This window comes from Talpa europaea (genome assembly GCF_964194135.1).
Source record: "Talpa europaea genome assembly, chromosome: 14".
In the NCBI taxonomy this organism is placed as follows: Eukaryota; Metazoa; Chordata; class Mammalia; order Eulipotyphla; family Talpidae; genus Talpa; species Talpa europaea.
Genome location: NC_140082.1, coordinates 1,097,270 through 1,112,024, shown reverse-complemented (window position 1 = coordinate 1,112,024; position 14,755 = coordinate 1,097,270). Strand labels below are relative to the sequence as shown.

Here is a 14,755-nt window from a genome sequence, read left to right as displayed (position 1 = left end):
GCTGCTATAAACATAGGGGTGCAGGTGCTCTTTGGAATTGATGTTTCTGTGTCCTTTGGGTAAATACCTAGGAGTGGAATTGCTGGATCCTATGGAAGCTCTATGTTTAGTAGGTCCAGAAATCTCCACACAGCTCTCCACAGTGGTTGGACCAGTTTGCACTCCCACCAGCAGTGCAGGAGAGTTCCTTTTTCTCCACACCCTCGCCAACATTTGTTGTTGCTAGTTTTTTTAATATGTGCCATTCTCACTGGTGTAAGATGGTATCTCATGGTAGTTTAGATTTGCATTTCCCTGATGACAAGTGATGTTGAACATTTTTTCATATGCCTGTTGGCCATTTGCATTTCCTCTTCAGAGAAGTTTCTTTTTAGCTCTTCTGCCCATTTTTTGACTGGATTATTTTCTTTGTTGTTGTTGAGTCTCATCAGCTCTTTGCAGATTTTTGTGATCAGTCCTTTATCATTAGTGTTGGGTGCAAAAATGTTCTCCCAGTTGGTGGGGTTTCTCTTTGTTTTGGTTATTGTCTCTTTTGCTGTGCAGAAGCTCTTTAATTTGATGTCGTCCCAGCTGTTGATCCTTCCCTTCACTATCACTGCTTTGGGGGATGTGTCTTTGAAGGTGTTATTGAGGTGTAAGTCATGGAGTGTTTCGCCTATTTTTAAAAGAATATTATCTTGCTGTTCATGGCCCCACCGTGGCCCGGACGGTGCTGGCGGTGACTGTGAGTGGAAGGAGAGCGGGAAGGTGTGGCAGTGTCTGCATTGTCATTCGTGCGGTGTCACCGCAGAGAAGCCGGGCTCGAGGCGGCCCTGCCATCACGCGTGTCAGGCCGTGGGCTGAGTGTCCGCGTTTAAGCAGTTGCAAACAGGCCGGCCAGTGCCCTGAACGAGGCCAGCGTTTGGGGTCCCCCAGGACAAGTGGATTCTCGTGGCCAGGGTCGATGTGGCATCTGCAGCCTCTGACCTGGCGGAGCCGGTTATGCCCGGGCCATGCTGTTGCATGCACGTGTGTGTGTGTTTGTGTGTGTGTGTGTGTGTGTGTGAGAGAGAGAGAGAGAGAGAGAGAGAGAGAGAGACACGCGGCCTGTCTCCAGCGCGCTCCAGGCCACTGTGAAATAGCGTCCTTGTAAGCATGGCCGGGTGATCACAGCTTCCCCACTGCAGCCGATTTGTTACGTCAGAGATCAAAGCGCTTCAGTGACCCAGGGGTCCGCAGGTCTACGGCACGTGAGGGCCCTTCCGGCCCACCGTGCACCCCGGGGGGGTCCCGTCCTCTGGGGCTCTCCTCAGTCCTCCTCCTGCGCTCCGGGTTTTCCGCCTGAGCTCGCGGGCTCTGTTGCCTGGACTCCTCTGGAGACGCAGCCGCAGGCTGTCCTGAGTCCGCCTTTGTGTCCTTGCAGGTCGACCCAGTGTTCAGCAGGGCGGTCAAGGCCAAGGTGGAGAGGTAAGAGCAGGCTGAGAGCAGGTGGCTGGGGCGGAGCTGGGGTCACCCGGCCCCAAGGCGATGCTGCCCTCCCTGGGCCCGGCACTTCACAGGCGCCCCCACTGGGACCCTGGCACCCCGAAGGAAGCGGTGTGGGGGCAGAGGCAGCTCCCTGGGAGGGCAGGGGCGATGCCTCGCTGTGAGACGAGTCACCTCGGCCGAGGCGGAGGAGAGGGGCTCGCCAGGCTCCGGCACCTGCCGGTGGTGCCTCTCAGGAGCGCTTTGCCCGGGGGTGCGAGCCCGGGCTGTCTGCCTCCCGGGCTGCCTCTGGCGCAGACGCACTGGGGCTCACTGGGACCCGCCCCGGCCTGGTGTCTCTGGCCCAGGACTCCCCGGACTCAGGCTCCTTATCCAGCGGCCTTCGCCCCTCCGGTAGCCAGATGCTGTGGGGTCGCCTCCGTCTGTCCTGTGAGAGACTGCGGCCAGGAGGAGCCTCTCCCGCTTGGGCCCGCCCCCACCAGCCCCTCCACCCCAGCAGCCAGGGGCCTGGGAGATGCTTTGTTGTCTGTGTCGCCCGTAGGTGCGGCGTGCGGGGCGGGCAGGGCCAGGCAGGGCCAGCATCAGCACATGAGCGGCGGGGTTGCCGCAGGAGGGGGTGTCCGAGCAGTTGCATGAAAAATAAAACCGAGACCTACAGGATGAGACCTGACACTTCTGGGTGGGCATTTGTGGCCTTGTTTTCTGTTTATCATGAAGATTTGTTATTAGCATTTTAACAAATAATTTGAAACAAGTCTGACTGGATCAGGGAAAGCATTTTAAAGTCAAACAGGAAATGGCCCAGCCCACCTCTGCCCTCCCCCGGACCCCCGCAGATGCCCGTGTCCTTCCTCACGTGCGTTTGAAGCAGAAGCAGGTGTGTCCAGGCCCCGCCCGCGCAGGTGTGGGGCGGGGAGCAGCCCCCACTTCTGCTTTCCCAGGGCGCCCGCAGCAGGGGGCCCGCAGCGCTGTATGTAGGGTCCTCCCTGCCCTCCCCCGTTGGCAGCTGTAACCCCCCGCCGTGTGGTTCCAGGAGCGCGGGCGTCCGGCTGGTGGGCGAGATGGCCCAGGCCGACCTCCACGCCGTGGTGAAGAACTGCTCCGCGCTGGTCAACAGCTCCGTCTCCGAGGGCATGTCGGCAGCCATCCTGGAGGTAACGTCCCCTCAGGGGTTCTCACCGTGGTGGTGCTGGTCTGCCCACCCCGCCCTCGGGGCCCCAGGCTGCAGGCGGCAGCCCCATCCACATGAGGGCTCCGAAGGCCCCTCAGGCCAGGCTGGGCATTGGGGTGAGGGCGTGTGCTTGCCAGAGCCCCCTTCGCTTCCCTTCTCCCCCTTTCCAGTGTCTTCCACACCCAGGAATTCAGGGGCTCAGACGCGCGCCCAGCCGCCTCACCCCTCCTGTAAGGGCAGGACTGGACACAGGGCAGGTTTTCTAGGATCCAGCAGACCGGGTGAAGGAGGAGTCAGAGTCCTCAGTGGTTTTTGCAGGTCTTTTATTGGAATTTACCCGGGACACAGCGGGCAGGGGTGCTGGGGGGCCGGGAGGTGGCAGGTCTCCCAGCCCCCAGCAAGTCCTCACTCTAGCTGGGCTCTCCGCCCTTCTCTCTGCTTCTGCTTCTCTTCGTTCTTGGCTTCTTGACACCACCCTTGAAAGCCCAGTCTCAGCCCAGGTGAATCCCATCTCCCTAGGCCCACCCCCCTCTCCAGGTGCAGCCATCAGGCCTGCAGTCGGGACCGCAGGATCCCTCATCCATCCTGATGGCGGGAGGGCAGACAAGCCTGACATTTTTCCTTACCCTGCACCTCCTCTCGCGGCGCTCGAGCCCCCGGCCTTGCACACAGTCAGCTTCTTGAGTTTAGTTCCCAGGGGAGGGGTATGCGGACTTGAGCGCCTTGGAGAAATGGCCAATCCCCACAGCAGGGCAGTCACCCCGCGTGCAGCCCGCGTGACGGGGAGCCTCATCCTTCCTTTTCATAGGGTGTCGTTTTAAAAGCAGAGAACAAAACCAAAGCCAGCTTGGGCGGTGGGCGGACGCTCCCCCCCCAACCTCTGGATGGCTCTGGGCGCTTTCCAAGCCGGCCTCTCGCCCTTGGTTTGCCCTCGGTCTGTTCACCGCGTCCCGGGGCGCGGAGCCCGAGCCCCACTGGGTCCGGGACAGGCCCCCCGCTGGCTCTGTCCTGCCTTCGGGCGCTGGGGTGCCCGGTTGCACCTGTGTCTGTGAACACCCCTCTCCCAGCCCCCGAAGGAGGGCAAAGCAGGATGATTTTCTAACTGCGCACGGGCTTCTCTGCGGGCAAATTGCTGTCAGATCCCGCGCGCTTCTGGAAAGGCAGCTGCCGGCAGCCCTGGTTGCCCCCGGCGGGAGCCGGTTCAGACGAGCGAGTGGGTAGCACAGAACAAAGGAAGGGTCGGCGGATCGTGGCCATTAGCTCTATTTTCCCGGTCCGCTGGCTGGAACTTTTTATTTTTTACTGAAACTCTAAACGTCGGACTTGAGCCACAGGCACGGGCGGAACCCCCACCAGCCACCCCCACTTCCAGCGCGGCTCCTGGAGCGGAGCCCGGCGGCGGGAGAGCGGGGGTCGTGGGCCCGCGCGTGCGCCGGGAGGGGAACAGCAGCCGCCACCAGGCCGTGGGGGCTCCCGGAGCGAGAGGACAGAGCTGACGGCGGGAGGGGCCGGGGCGGAGGCCGCTGACCCCGGCCTGTCTGCCCACGCGCGCACTGTCCACCGGGCGCCGGGCGGCGGGACGTTTCCTGGCGGTGTTTTCTGGGCCCTGCGCCGGGAGCTGGCTCGAGGCGGGGGCTGGCTCAGCCGCGCTTCGGGGAAACGCGGGTCCTTTCCTGGAGCTGATCTGTTGCTTCTGTCCCCGTGTTGTTTAAAGTCACTATAGCAGCAGGAGGACACGGAGCAGGGGCTGTGACCCGAGCAGACAGGTGAGGGAGTCCTGGAGCCCTCGGTGGCTTTTGCAGGTTGTTGAGTTTACCAGGTACACGGCAGGCGGGGGTACCGGGGGGCCTCCCAGCCCCCAGCAGGTCTTCACGCTGGGCTCTCTGGCCTTCTCTGCTGGCCGCGTTCTCTGCTCTTCCCGGGGTTCTGCCCGCGTCCCCGCCCTTGGAAGCCCCGTCTCTCAGCCCAGGTGTAGCCACTTACGCCTGCCCACCCCCCACTGCAGGTGCCGCCAGCAGGCGTGCACTCGGGGCCGCAGGATCCCTCATCCGTCCTGATGGCGGAGGGCAGACAAGCCTGGTGCCTTTTCTTGACCCTACGGTCACTTTCCCATGTCTCAGCCTCTCCCGCCCCCAAGTCGTCCTCGGTCTCCGCTCCTGCCACCAGCGCTAACGCAGGAAGTTGTTTTTCACTCCTCAGCTCTCCTCCCCGCCGGGAAGCACACGGCTCAATCTGTTACAGGCAGGGGGGGACCCCGGGGCCCCCAAACCTGCCCACTCTTAAGGGGTTCTGTCATCCGCCACACAAAGCCAGGACATGCTCCAGCGTGCGAGACCTTTGATGGACAGGGACGCTAGTGCAGCTAGAGAAGGAGCAGGGTTGGAGCAGTTTCCAGTTAACCCCCCCCCAGTCTCCCGTCCCCTCGTGGGTGAACGTCCAGCCCAGCAGGGTCGGCCCAAAGTGGGGCCGCTGAGGCCCGAGAGCCGCCCCAGTCTCGGGCCCCTCCTGGGGGACCCACAGGAAGGCGCAGACCCAGCAGAGAAGGCCAGAGAGCCCAGCGTGAAGACCTGCTGGGGGCTCGGAGGCCTGCCCGCCTCCCGGCCCCCCGGTACCCCTGCCTGCCGTGTACCTGGTAAACTCAACAAGCCTCCCCCAGGCCCTTCTGGACCCCTCCCCGTCCCTCCTCCAGCCTCCGTGCCAGCCTGGCGCTGGGCAGGGAACCTCCCCTTTCCCAGGGGACCCCGTAACAACTCTACCCCCCAGGCCAGCGTCTCCACTGCCCGGAGGAGACCTTGCTCGAGGAATACCAGAACATCCCTGGCCCCGGTCCAGGCCCCAGGCCTGGGGTCAAAGTCCCCTCAGGCCCCAGGGATGGAAGGTTCGGTTCACTCAAGGGCTTTTCAAGGACAGCCGTGACTGTGTCGTCTTAGCCAGGGCTAGTTTTGGGGGGAGGGTGGTACTTTCCACTTTGAAAAGGAGGCTTAGAGTCCCACAGTTGGGGTGCTGCCACCTTAGTTTGGGGGCACGGGGCTGCTGGGGAGCCGGTGCTGGCGGGTAGACCAGGGACAGAGGGGCCTTCTCGGGGAGTTTGTCCTTGTAGGGGCTGAGAGGAGGCGGGGAGCCCAGCACCTGCTTCTGCGCCTGTCCGGGGTCTCCCCTGGTGGGTGCGGGCCCGGCTGACCTCAGCCTGTGAGCCGGGAAGGCTGTGGGGAGACGTCAGGACTGGCCGCCCCCAGGGCGGGGTCGGACAATAATGTCGGCGGCTGAAGACACGTCCTCACATGGTGGCCGAGGGCGTCCGGTGAGCGCGTGGGCTTCCTCCGGGACACAGCTATGGTCACGCCAGGCCAGGCTCACGGGACAGCCCTCCCCAGAGCTGCACAGCAGGCCCCTCCCTGTGTCTTGGGGAGCCCACACCTGGGCTGCCGGGGTGGGGGGGGCGGCGTCCTGCTCACCGGCTGGCTCTCCGGACATGCCCACCTGGTCCCCTCTCCTCCCGCAGGCGATGGCCCTGGAGGTCCCGGTGCTGGCGAGGCGCATCCCGGGCAACACGGCCGTGGTGCAGCACGGAGTCACGGGGCTGCTGTTCTCAGACCCGCAGGTAAAAGGGCTGCTCCGCTGCTGTGGGCCGGTCGGGGGAGGTGGGTGGGGGCCAGAGGGGGGCCGCGTCCTGCTGCTGCTCAAGGCTGCCTGTCCCCAGACCCTGGCCATCCCCAGTGGCACACAGGCACACGCGTTCTCGCATCAGAGCCTGGGGCCCAGGACATGCGCCCCAGAGGCTGTGCCTAAGGCTGGGGGCGCAGGGGCCGTGCGGCTGGGCTTGGGGGACACACTCTGGGGCCTCCACGACAGTGACCTCGCACGAGTACACTTTCTAGAACACGCCCCCAGTCCACAAGTGAGGGCGGAGCAGGCTGTGCTCGTGTCCACACACCCCACACGTGTGCACACACCCCTGAAATAAAGCAGCGTAGCTGGTGGGCGCCAGGTGCACGTGGGTGTCTGGGGCGCAGCTGTGGGCAGGAAGGGGCCGGGGCCTGAGGATGCCCGCGCGTGCTCGCCTGCGTGCAGGTCCCTCGGGAACAGCTGGTGTGGGGCTGTGCCTGGGTCTCCGAGCTCTGATGGCCCCCGGGACCTGGGGGTCAGGCTTCCGCCCCCTCGGGGAGCCGGCAGGGTAGGGGGTTGGTGCGCAGACCGAGCCCCAGCAGGCCCAGAGCCAGGACTCGGGGCCACTTCTTCCAGCAGGTGTCGGGTGTTAGCAGGTGAAAGCCTGGGGCCCACCCTTGCCCCCCGAGTCTGTAGATTTAAACGTCGGGTTCCGCGTCGTCGTCGTCTTACTAAAGCACATTGTGCCGGTGACACGGGCGTTTCTCCTTGAAAAGCGTAGTCAGTGCAGCACTTGGAGACTCGGCTTTGTGACTTCCCGCTGCAGACCCCTCGCCGCCGCCGCCCTCCCGCCCTCCCGCCCTCCCGCCCGCCGTAGAACTGCGGCTCGTTTCTCTGCTGCCTAGCGGAGCCCCGCGCCGCTCACCGCCATGTGACAGATGGGGAAACTGAGGCAGGAAGCTCGAGGACCAGCTCGGTCAGGCGGGCTCCTGCATGACACCGGCTCTCGAGGCTCGGGTGACCCGCGTGGCCCCGCCTGGGGAGCGCTGGGCGGCTGGGCGGGCGGCTGGGCTGTCTCCTGCGCGGCTGCGGTTCACCGTGTGGCCTGGTAGGAGGGGCTTGGCCGAGAGGATCCAGGCGCGGGGCTCGTGGGTGGATGCTGCCTGGCCCAGCCTGGTCTCGCGAGCCCTCCGGCCCGGACCGCGGGTCAGAGAGACATGGGGGGGCGGGGGCCGGGGGACGCCCGGACGCCTGGGGCCCTGGAGGAGCAGAGCAGGCCTGGCCCGAGCGCCCGCCCCTCCGCACCGCCCCCCGGGCCCTCGCGCTTCCCGCCTGAGGTGCTGGGCCGCGGCGGGGTCCAGGCAAGAGCAGGAGGGGACGCTGCCTCCACGGCCTGTGCCGCGCCTTGTTCGGGTCGGTGCCTCCTCCGGGCGCGGGTGCAGCGGGCGGGGCGGGGCTGCCCGGGGTTTCCACGCAAGGAAGCGGGTTGGCGACTTTAGTGAGAAGGGCCTTGGAGAGGAGCCCGGGTTTGGATGGACGCCTGACTCCTTCCCCTCGGTCCCCCCTCCCTGCTCCTCCTCGTCCCTGTCACCCCCGCCCCTCGCCCTTGGGCTTTCCTCTCAGCTCCCTCAACCGGCCTCCGGCCTCCCGCCCCGGCCTCTCTTCCCCAGCCCGTCCCACCCCTGAAGTCAGGGCCGGGGCGGTCTCGCCCTGGGGAGTCTGTCCTGTGTCCGGGGCCCAGCCCCGGGCCTGCTCCAAGGGCGCGGCAGTGACGGGTGCCAGCAGCACCCACCCCGCGGCACCCGGGGGGCGCGGCAGGAGGCAGCGCTCGCGTGTCCAACAAAGCGATGATGACCGACGCTCAGCCCTGGGGGCCCCAGCAGTCTCCCCGCGCCTCCGCCCGAGGACGTGCGCGCAGCCAACTCCCCAACCGCGAATCATCGATTTTGTCCTTCCCGCCAAGTCCTGCTCTCCGAAAAGAGCTGAGCTGTTTTATGGCTGCATTTTATAGCTTCGAAATTAAAATCCATTTGACATTTAGCAGGAACAGGATCCACACTCCCACTCAGGGTCAGACGCTGCAAGTGTAGCCCAGACTAATTTTGCCGCGAGGGTCTGAGTCTTGTGGATGACGGTGGAAACTACGTCCCGGGAGGGGGACGTGGGCTGCGGCTGCCCGGAGGCGCCCCCCACCCCCGCCTGCACCTGCACCGCGTGCGTCTCTGTCCTTGCAGACGCCCTCTTGTCTCGAAACGGGGCGAGGAGAGTCAGACCACAGGTTCATGTTTGGGGACACCGGCTCTGGGCCTCTGGCCAGCAGGGCCGGCTTAGGTCCTGGGCTGTCCAGGCGGCCCCGGCCTCCCCCCGCGGAGCTGGAGACAAGGGCACTGCCCTGGCGGGGAGTGAGGCCTGTGGGCTGGGACGGTGCCTTGTGGCCTGAGCCGGGTCCTGCCAACAACTGCCTGGTCAGCTCCGACGGGAGACGCCTCCGTGTTGGGCCCCCACCTGCGTCTTCAGGGGCCCTGGGCAGATGTGTGCGGATGGCGCTGGGTGTCAGCCCCAGCATAGGCCCAGGGAGGGGGCTGGGAAGCCAGCTGTGGGGGACTGGGGGCCTTCCAGGGGCGGGGGGCGCCCTGCTGGGCCTCAGGCCTGAGCCTGTCCAGGCGGCAGCAGGCGGCCGAGGCCCTGAGGCCTGGCGGGGGCTGTGGCGAGCCTAGGAGCGTCCACCACGGAGGGCCACAGTGTCCTGACAACCCAACCGTGTTAAATGTTTCATTTAACTCGGCTGTTCAGACCTGCACCATCTCCACACGTGGCCCCACAAACAGGCGTTAATGAGCTGTTTACAGCAAAGCACTGAAGCCACATGTGGGTGGGTGTCGTGGGCTTCACGGGCAGCGCTGGGCTGGGGGCAGCACCGTGTCCAGGGGACACAGCCCATGGTCTGGCTGGTTGGGTTCAGCACCAGGCCCTGGGAGCAGCCATGGTTGGGGGCGGCCCTGGGTCCAGGGGAGCAGCCCCTGACGTGGCCTGCTGGGGTGAGCCGCTGTGAGGGACCCCTGTTCTCCCCACATTGTCTGCAACGCTCTGGCCTGCGCGGTGCACGCTATTGAGCCGCCGAGGGCTCAGCTGGGGTCTGGGTGGAGGGAGAGCTGTCCCCACAAACGCTGGTGTGACCCGGACAGTGGCTGCCAGGCGGGGCCGGCGTGGAGAACCGTGGGGGTGGGCTGGCTGGGGGCTTGTGGCTCTGGATGCCCCCAGGAGCCTTCACGGGGCTGCGGCTGCTCTGCTCTAGCCGAGGCCGCCCGTCTGGCCCGCTGCTGTCGGTGTCCCTCGGGCGACTGCCCAGCTGCGCCCGTCGACTCCGGGAGCGTGAGCGGACGCCTGGGTCCCATGTCGACTTCGCCCTCGCCGTGGACATGGCCCCTCGCCTGACCTTGCTCCTCGCCCTGCCCACAGCACACGTGCCCCCCGCAGCTGGGCACTCGCCTGGCAGCTATCGGGAGCGGGTGGGGAGGTGCTCAGAGCCCCGCCGGTGGCCCCCAGACCTCACTGCTTGGGGTGGTCACTCCGTGGTTTCACGCCCCTGTGAGGCGTGGCCGGTGACCGCTGCGGAGGAGTGGCGGTCACCACCCCGCGCCAGCCCCCTCCTGCGATGCCAAAATCCCGAAAGTGCTCGGAAAACCGTGTATTTTTAGTGACTTGGCTCCAAATGCACTTGGCAGGGACTCGGTGTCTGGGAGCTGCCGGGAAGTTATTTGCGGCTCTGTTTATCCTGCTCCGTGCGCCGGCCCTGCGTCTCGATCCTGAACCTCAGATGTGCTGCTGGTGGGCGCTGCACAGACCACGGGGGCCGGGAGGGATGCAGAGGGGCCCCTGGCTCGGGGCTCAGGCGGGGGCAGTGTCAGCTGTGGGGTGTGGCCAGGTGCACCCGCCGCTGGGAGGGGCCTCGGATATGCATGGAGCATGCAGGGAAGGCAGGTCAGGGCCGTCTGCGCTGAGTCGCAGGGCCTGCAGGTTCCACTGAGCAGCGTCTGCTCCACGGCCAGGCCTCACTGTTCAGGAGGAGGCCCAGCCGTCCACGAAGACATGGATTTCCAAGAGCGGCCTTTTGAGAGGACACTGCCGGGCCTGAGTGTTGCGTCTCCCGGAGGTGTTAAGACCTGGTGTCCAGCGTGATGGCACTTGAGGGGGCCTCTGGGGGTGGCGAGGCCCGAGGCTGGAGCCCCCATGGTGGGATTAGTGCCCGGAGGTGGCGCCTCCCCGTCTCGCGAGATGGTAGTGAGAAGTCGGCCATGTCTGAGCCAGGAGGCAGCGCATCTGCCTGGCTCCCGCTTCAGCCTCCAGGCCAGGGTCTCTGGTGGTGATGAGGCCTGGTCTTCCGAGCTTGGCTCTAGCATCCTGGCACGAAGACAGCACCCCAGACTCCTCCCCAACCCGGGGTAGGGGCAGGAAGGGCCAGAGCAGGTTTTCTATGATCCGAGCAGACGGGGTAAGGAGGAGAGAGGCCTGGAGCCCTCGGTGGCTTTCACGCTTTTATTGGGATTTACCAGCTACACGGCAGGCAGGGGTGCTGGGGGCCGGGAGGCAGGTCTTCACTCTACCTGGGCTTTCCGGCGTTCTCTGGCGGCCGTGGTCTCTGCTGCTCTCGTGGTTCTGCGGGCGTCCCCGGGACGCCGCCCTTATAAGCCCCGTCTCTCAGCCCAGGTGCACCCACTTACACATGCCCACACCCCACTCCAGGCGCCGCCATCAGGCCTGCATTCAGGGCCGCAGGGATCCGTCTTCCGTCCTAATGGCGGGAGGGCAGGAAAGCCTGATACTTTTTCACTTACCTGACACCCAGCCAGTCAGAATCTTAGAAACTGGGGTCCAGGAGTGGTATCCATGGCGCGCTATGGATGTGTGTGTATTTACAGACACCTATGTAGACATGTGTTACACACACGCACACACACACGCATGCACGCATGCACGCATGCACACATGCACACACACCCCGCCTCATGGTGGGAGCCACAGAGCCATCCTGCAGACACGGTGCAGGGATGGGGAGTCGCTGCCCCCTCTGCATGCAGCATCCCCTGCAAGCCTGACGGCGCCCGCACCAGCTCTGCCTCTCATCCAAGGGCAGTGCCCATGGTATGCCTCGGTGGTCAGCAGGAGCTGCTGTGACCCCAAAGGCACGAATCCCAGAGGCTCGAGGACGCTTACTCATCACACGACCATCTCCCTCCTCCCCCGGATGCCCTGTCCTCCCGCCCCTGTCCCCGACACTCCTGTGGGGTCACTCTCCCAGCGGCCAGCGGGCGGCCAGCTCCTCACCAGGTCGCTCTTGCTGATTTAAGTCTGTATTTTCTTGATCAATCTTCCATGCAGAGAGGTGAAAAGTGTATTTTATCACAGCTTATTCCTAGGAACTCTATCATTCAGGATTTTGTTGTAAAATGGTCAAACAGTCTGTAGAAATAACAAACAGGGTTGGGTTTCCACCAAAATTTCTCCATCAGATAAATCACAGATATGACCAGTGTCATAAAATAATACACCAGAGCTACAAGCCCATTGAATAATTTTAATAGAAATGTTGTTCTGCTAGGAGATGGGAATAAATATGTCATATTTTTATTATAAAAAGAACACCAATTTACTACAAAGTGTATACATAATACATAAAAAAAATAACTCCACTCTCATAAATACTGCTGTGCATATTGCTAGCCATAAAAGGCATTCAATGTTTAATTAACAATAATTTTGAGAATATGTGGCCGGTCTTCTGCAGCCGGGCCCTGCCTGATAACCGCAGGCTTCCTCACCCGGAGGAGCTGACCTGGCTTTGGGGGTCAGAATGACAAGGCTCCCTGAGTCTCTGCTCCCCGAGCTCTTTGCATTAACTCATTTAACCCCTTGCCGTACCCAGCAGGGAGTTACGCTCCCTAATTAAAGAGGAGGACTCTGTGGGGTGGGGGCACGGAGAAGGGGTCGGGGCCTGTCACCTGGAGGGCTGGGCAGGAATTTGAACCCAGGCCCCGGCTCCAGGGCCCTGCCCCTGCCGCACCGGTGAGCGGGGCGCTGCACCGCCTGCTCTGGACGCCCCTCAGCGCGCAGCCCTGCTAGTTCTCTGCAGCCACAAGGGCACTGGCCCTGGGCGCCGGCCTCGCGCCGTGCCTTGCGGGCACTGAGTCACAAGCATGCGCAGAGCAAGCTAAAGCAGAGGCTCCGGCAAGGAGCAAGACCCACCTAGTCCCTCGCCCCCTGGAGCCTGGCCCGGCTGGGCTTGGCACCAGGGGCCCACCCCAGAGGGGAGGGGAGTGAGGCTCAGGGTCGGTGCTGCCCACACGGCTCAGGCCCGTCTGCCGAGGGCTCGGGGCCCAGAGCTGCCTCCAGCCTTGGTTGCGCCCGTGCCCTGACATGATCGCACCCCGTGGAGTGAGGGCGCACCTAGGCGCAGGCCGTGCAGGGCGCCCTCCCATGGGGGTGAGGCCAAGGGGTGGGTCAGAGGGCGCCGTAAAGCAGCGGACGAGGCTCCGGCTGTCTCGGGAAGAAGGCCACGCAGCACGGCCCGCAGGGTTTCCCCAGGGGCTCATCCTCATGCGCGGGTGTGCGTGCGTGGGCGTGCACGTGCGTGTGCATGTGTGTCAGGCCACTTAGACACGGATTGTCTGGGAAACAGTGTCCACACAGCCTGGCGCGTCTTTCTGCTCCTGGTTTTCCCACAAGCTCCCCTTCCCTCTGCCCCCCTTATGGCAGCGCCGGGGCCCTCGGCGGCCGCCCCGCCCAGGCAGGGTCTGGACAGCAGCTGCCGCTCGCCGCTAAGCCGTGGGCCAGAGGCTGCTTGGGCTCGTGGCTGTGCGGGGCTGGCGCCCTGGGCAGCACCTTCAGGGGCCGCGGTGCACACGTGTGTGACGTCTCGCTCAACCCGGGCGCCCGTGAACCCCCTTCTCCTGGGGGTCGTTTTCTGCCTGTGGGCGGGCGGAGGGCCCCGGAGCTGGGGCGGGGCCGCCTGACCGCTCACCCGCCTCTCTCTGTCTCTCCCCTGCGCTGCAGGAGTTTGTCCACCTGGCGAAGCAGCTGGTGAGCGACCCCACCCTGGGGAAGGAGATGGTGGCCCGCGGGAGGGAGTACGTGAGGGCGCGCCACTCCTGGCGGGCGGAGCGAGACACCTACCAGCACCTCGTCAGGACTCTGGAGCACGGCGCCCAGGACTAGGGAGCCCCGTGGCCCCGCGCCACCCCCGCGCCGAGCCCTGGGGTGCCCAGGGACAGCTCCGGGCCACTGGTGACCCTGCAGTGCCAACCGCACAGTCCCGGGGGCCCGCCCAGGCTGGGCCACCTGCCGGCTGCTGCTCAGTGCCACCTGCCCGGGCCCTCCGGGGAGGGACGCGTTTCCAGGGAATAAAGCGGCCCTGCCCGCGTGGTGCAGAAGCGTCTCCGCTCCTTGCCTGGTCCTGTCCTGCAGGAAGAGCCCCCCCCACCCCCGGGTTTAGAAGCGAGTGCTGACACCAGGGCACCTAATTAACCGGGGTGCACGGGCCCCCCTGAGTCAAAGGCTGGACCCCACGGCCTTCCTGTGACAGTGCCAGGTGGCCTCGCATGGTCCACGGCGCTCGAGCTTCCGGGTGGCGTTCAGTTGCCGGTGCGCGGGCAGCGGCGGCTGAGGCGTGCTGACCCGGGTGCAGGGACGGGCAGCCTGGCCCCTGGCACCTTCTCCAGCAGGGGGCCGGTCCCTTCCCGGGCTCGGGCTGGGGAAGCAGGCTGGAGGCTCCTAGAGACGGGGGCAGCCTCACTGCCTTCCTGTGCTTTGCAGGCCACGTGCCCTTTACCTCGGGCTCTTGTGGGCACTTGCTGGCACTACTGCCCTCTCCCAGGCCGCCGGCTCTTCAGCCTCCCCCTGATGGAGGGGAATTGCCCCCCCTGCCCCCCCCCACAGAGCTGTGGCATCTGACTCACAGCATCACGCTCTGATGGTCTAGTATAAAGGGGGTCACTCAGGAATAGCCCGGTGGCAGAGGGGCAGTGTGGGGGGGCGTGGGAGTGTCTACGCCCCCCAGACACCCTGCTCCCCAAAACCAACCTGCCTCTCCCAACAGATCCCACCCTTGGGGATTTTATGGGGCTTCAGGACAGTCATTCCTGAAGGGGATGGTGGGTGGTTGACCCTGCCCCCCTCCCCTCCCTCAGGTCAGGCTGGGGAGGTGGGACTGGAGGGCCCACCCCAAGCTGGCGTCATGGGTGCCAGCCCCCCCCAGTGGGGTTCAGAAGTCACCTCCGTAACATAATGGGAGACTCGTCCGTTGTTACTTAGGCCGCCCGAGGGCTCAGGTGCCAGAACTAGAGCCACCAGCAAGCCCGGTGTCACATCACCCAAAACGAGGGGGGCTGCCTGGTGGGGGCTCCCTGCAGGGTCCCAACCTCCACCACTGAGATTCCGCAGCTCGCAGGCCTCGGCATTTCACTCAGCACCGGTCTGAAGGCCGCTGCCCCCCGCCCACGTCCACGGGCCAGTTCTCGG

The 14,755-nt window shown here is 64.8% G+C and overlaps 1 protein-coding gene across 1 annotated transcript in view; it reads left to right on the top strand.

Annotated features, from left to right (window-relative positions):
• The window catches only part of GLT1D1 (glycosyltransferase 1 domain containing 1), a 44,968-nt gene extending 31,392 nt beyond the window's left edge, over window positions 1-13,576 (top strand). The window contains exons 9-12 of the mRNA XM_084254124.1: window positions 1,403-1,446; window positions 2,498-2,618; window positions 6,138-6,236; window positions 13,292-13,576. Of these exons, the coding sequence (XP_084110250.1) occupies window positions 1,403-1,446; window positions 2,498-2,618; window positions 6,138-6,236; window positions 13,292-13,453 (426 nt within the window). The 3' untranslated portion in view covers window positions 13,454-13,576. The remainder of the gene's footprint in view (window positions 1-1,402; window positions 1,447-2,497; window positions 2,619-6,137; window positions 6,237-13,291) is intronic.
• The last annotated feature ends 1,179 nt before the right edge of the window (window positions 13,577-14,755 follow it).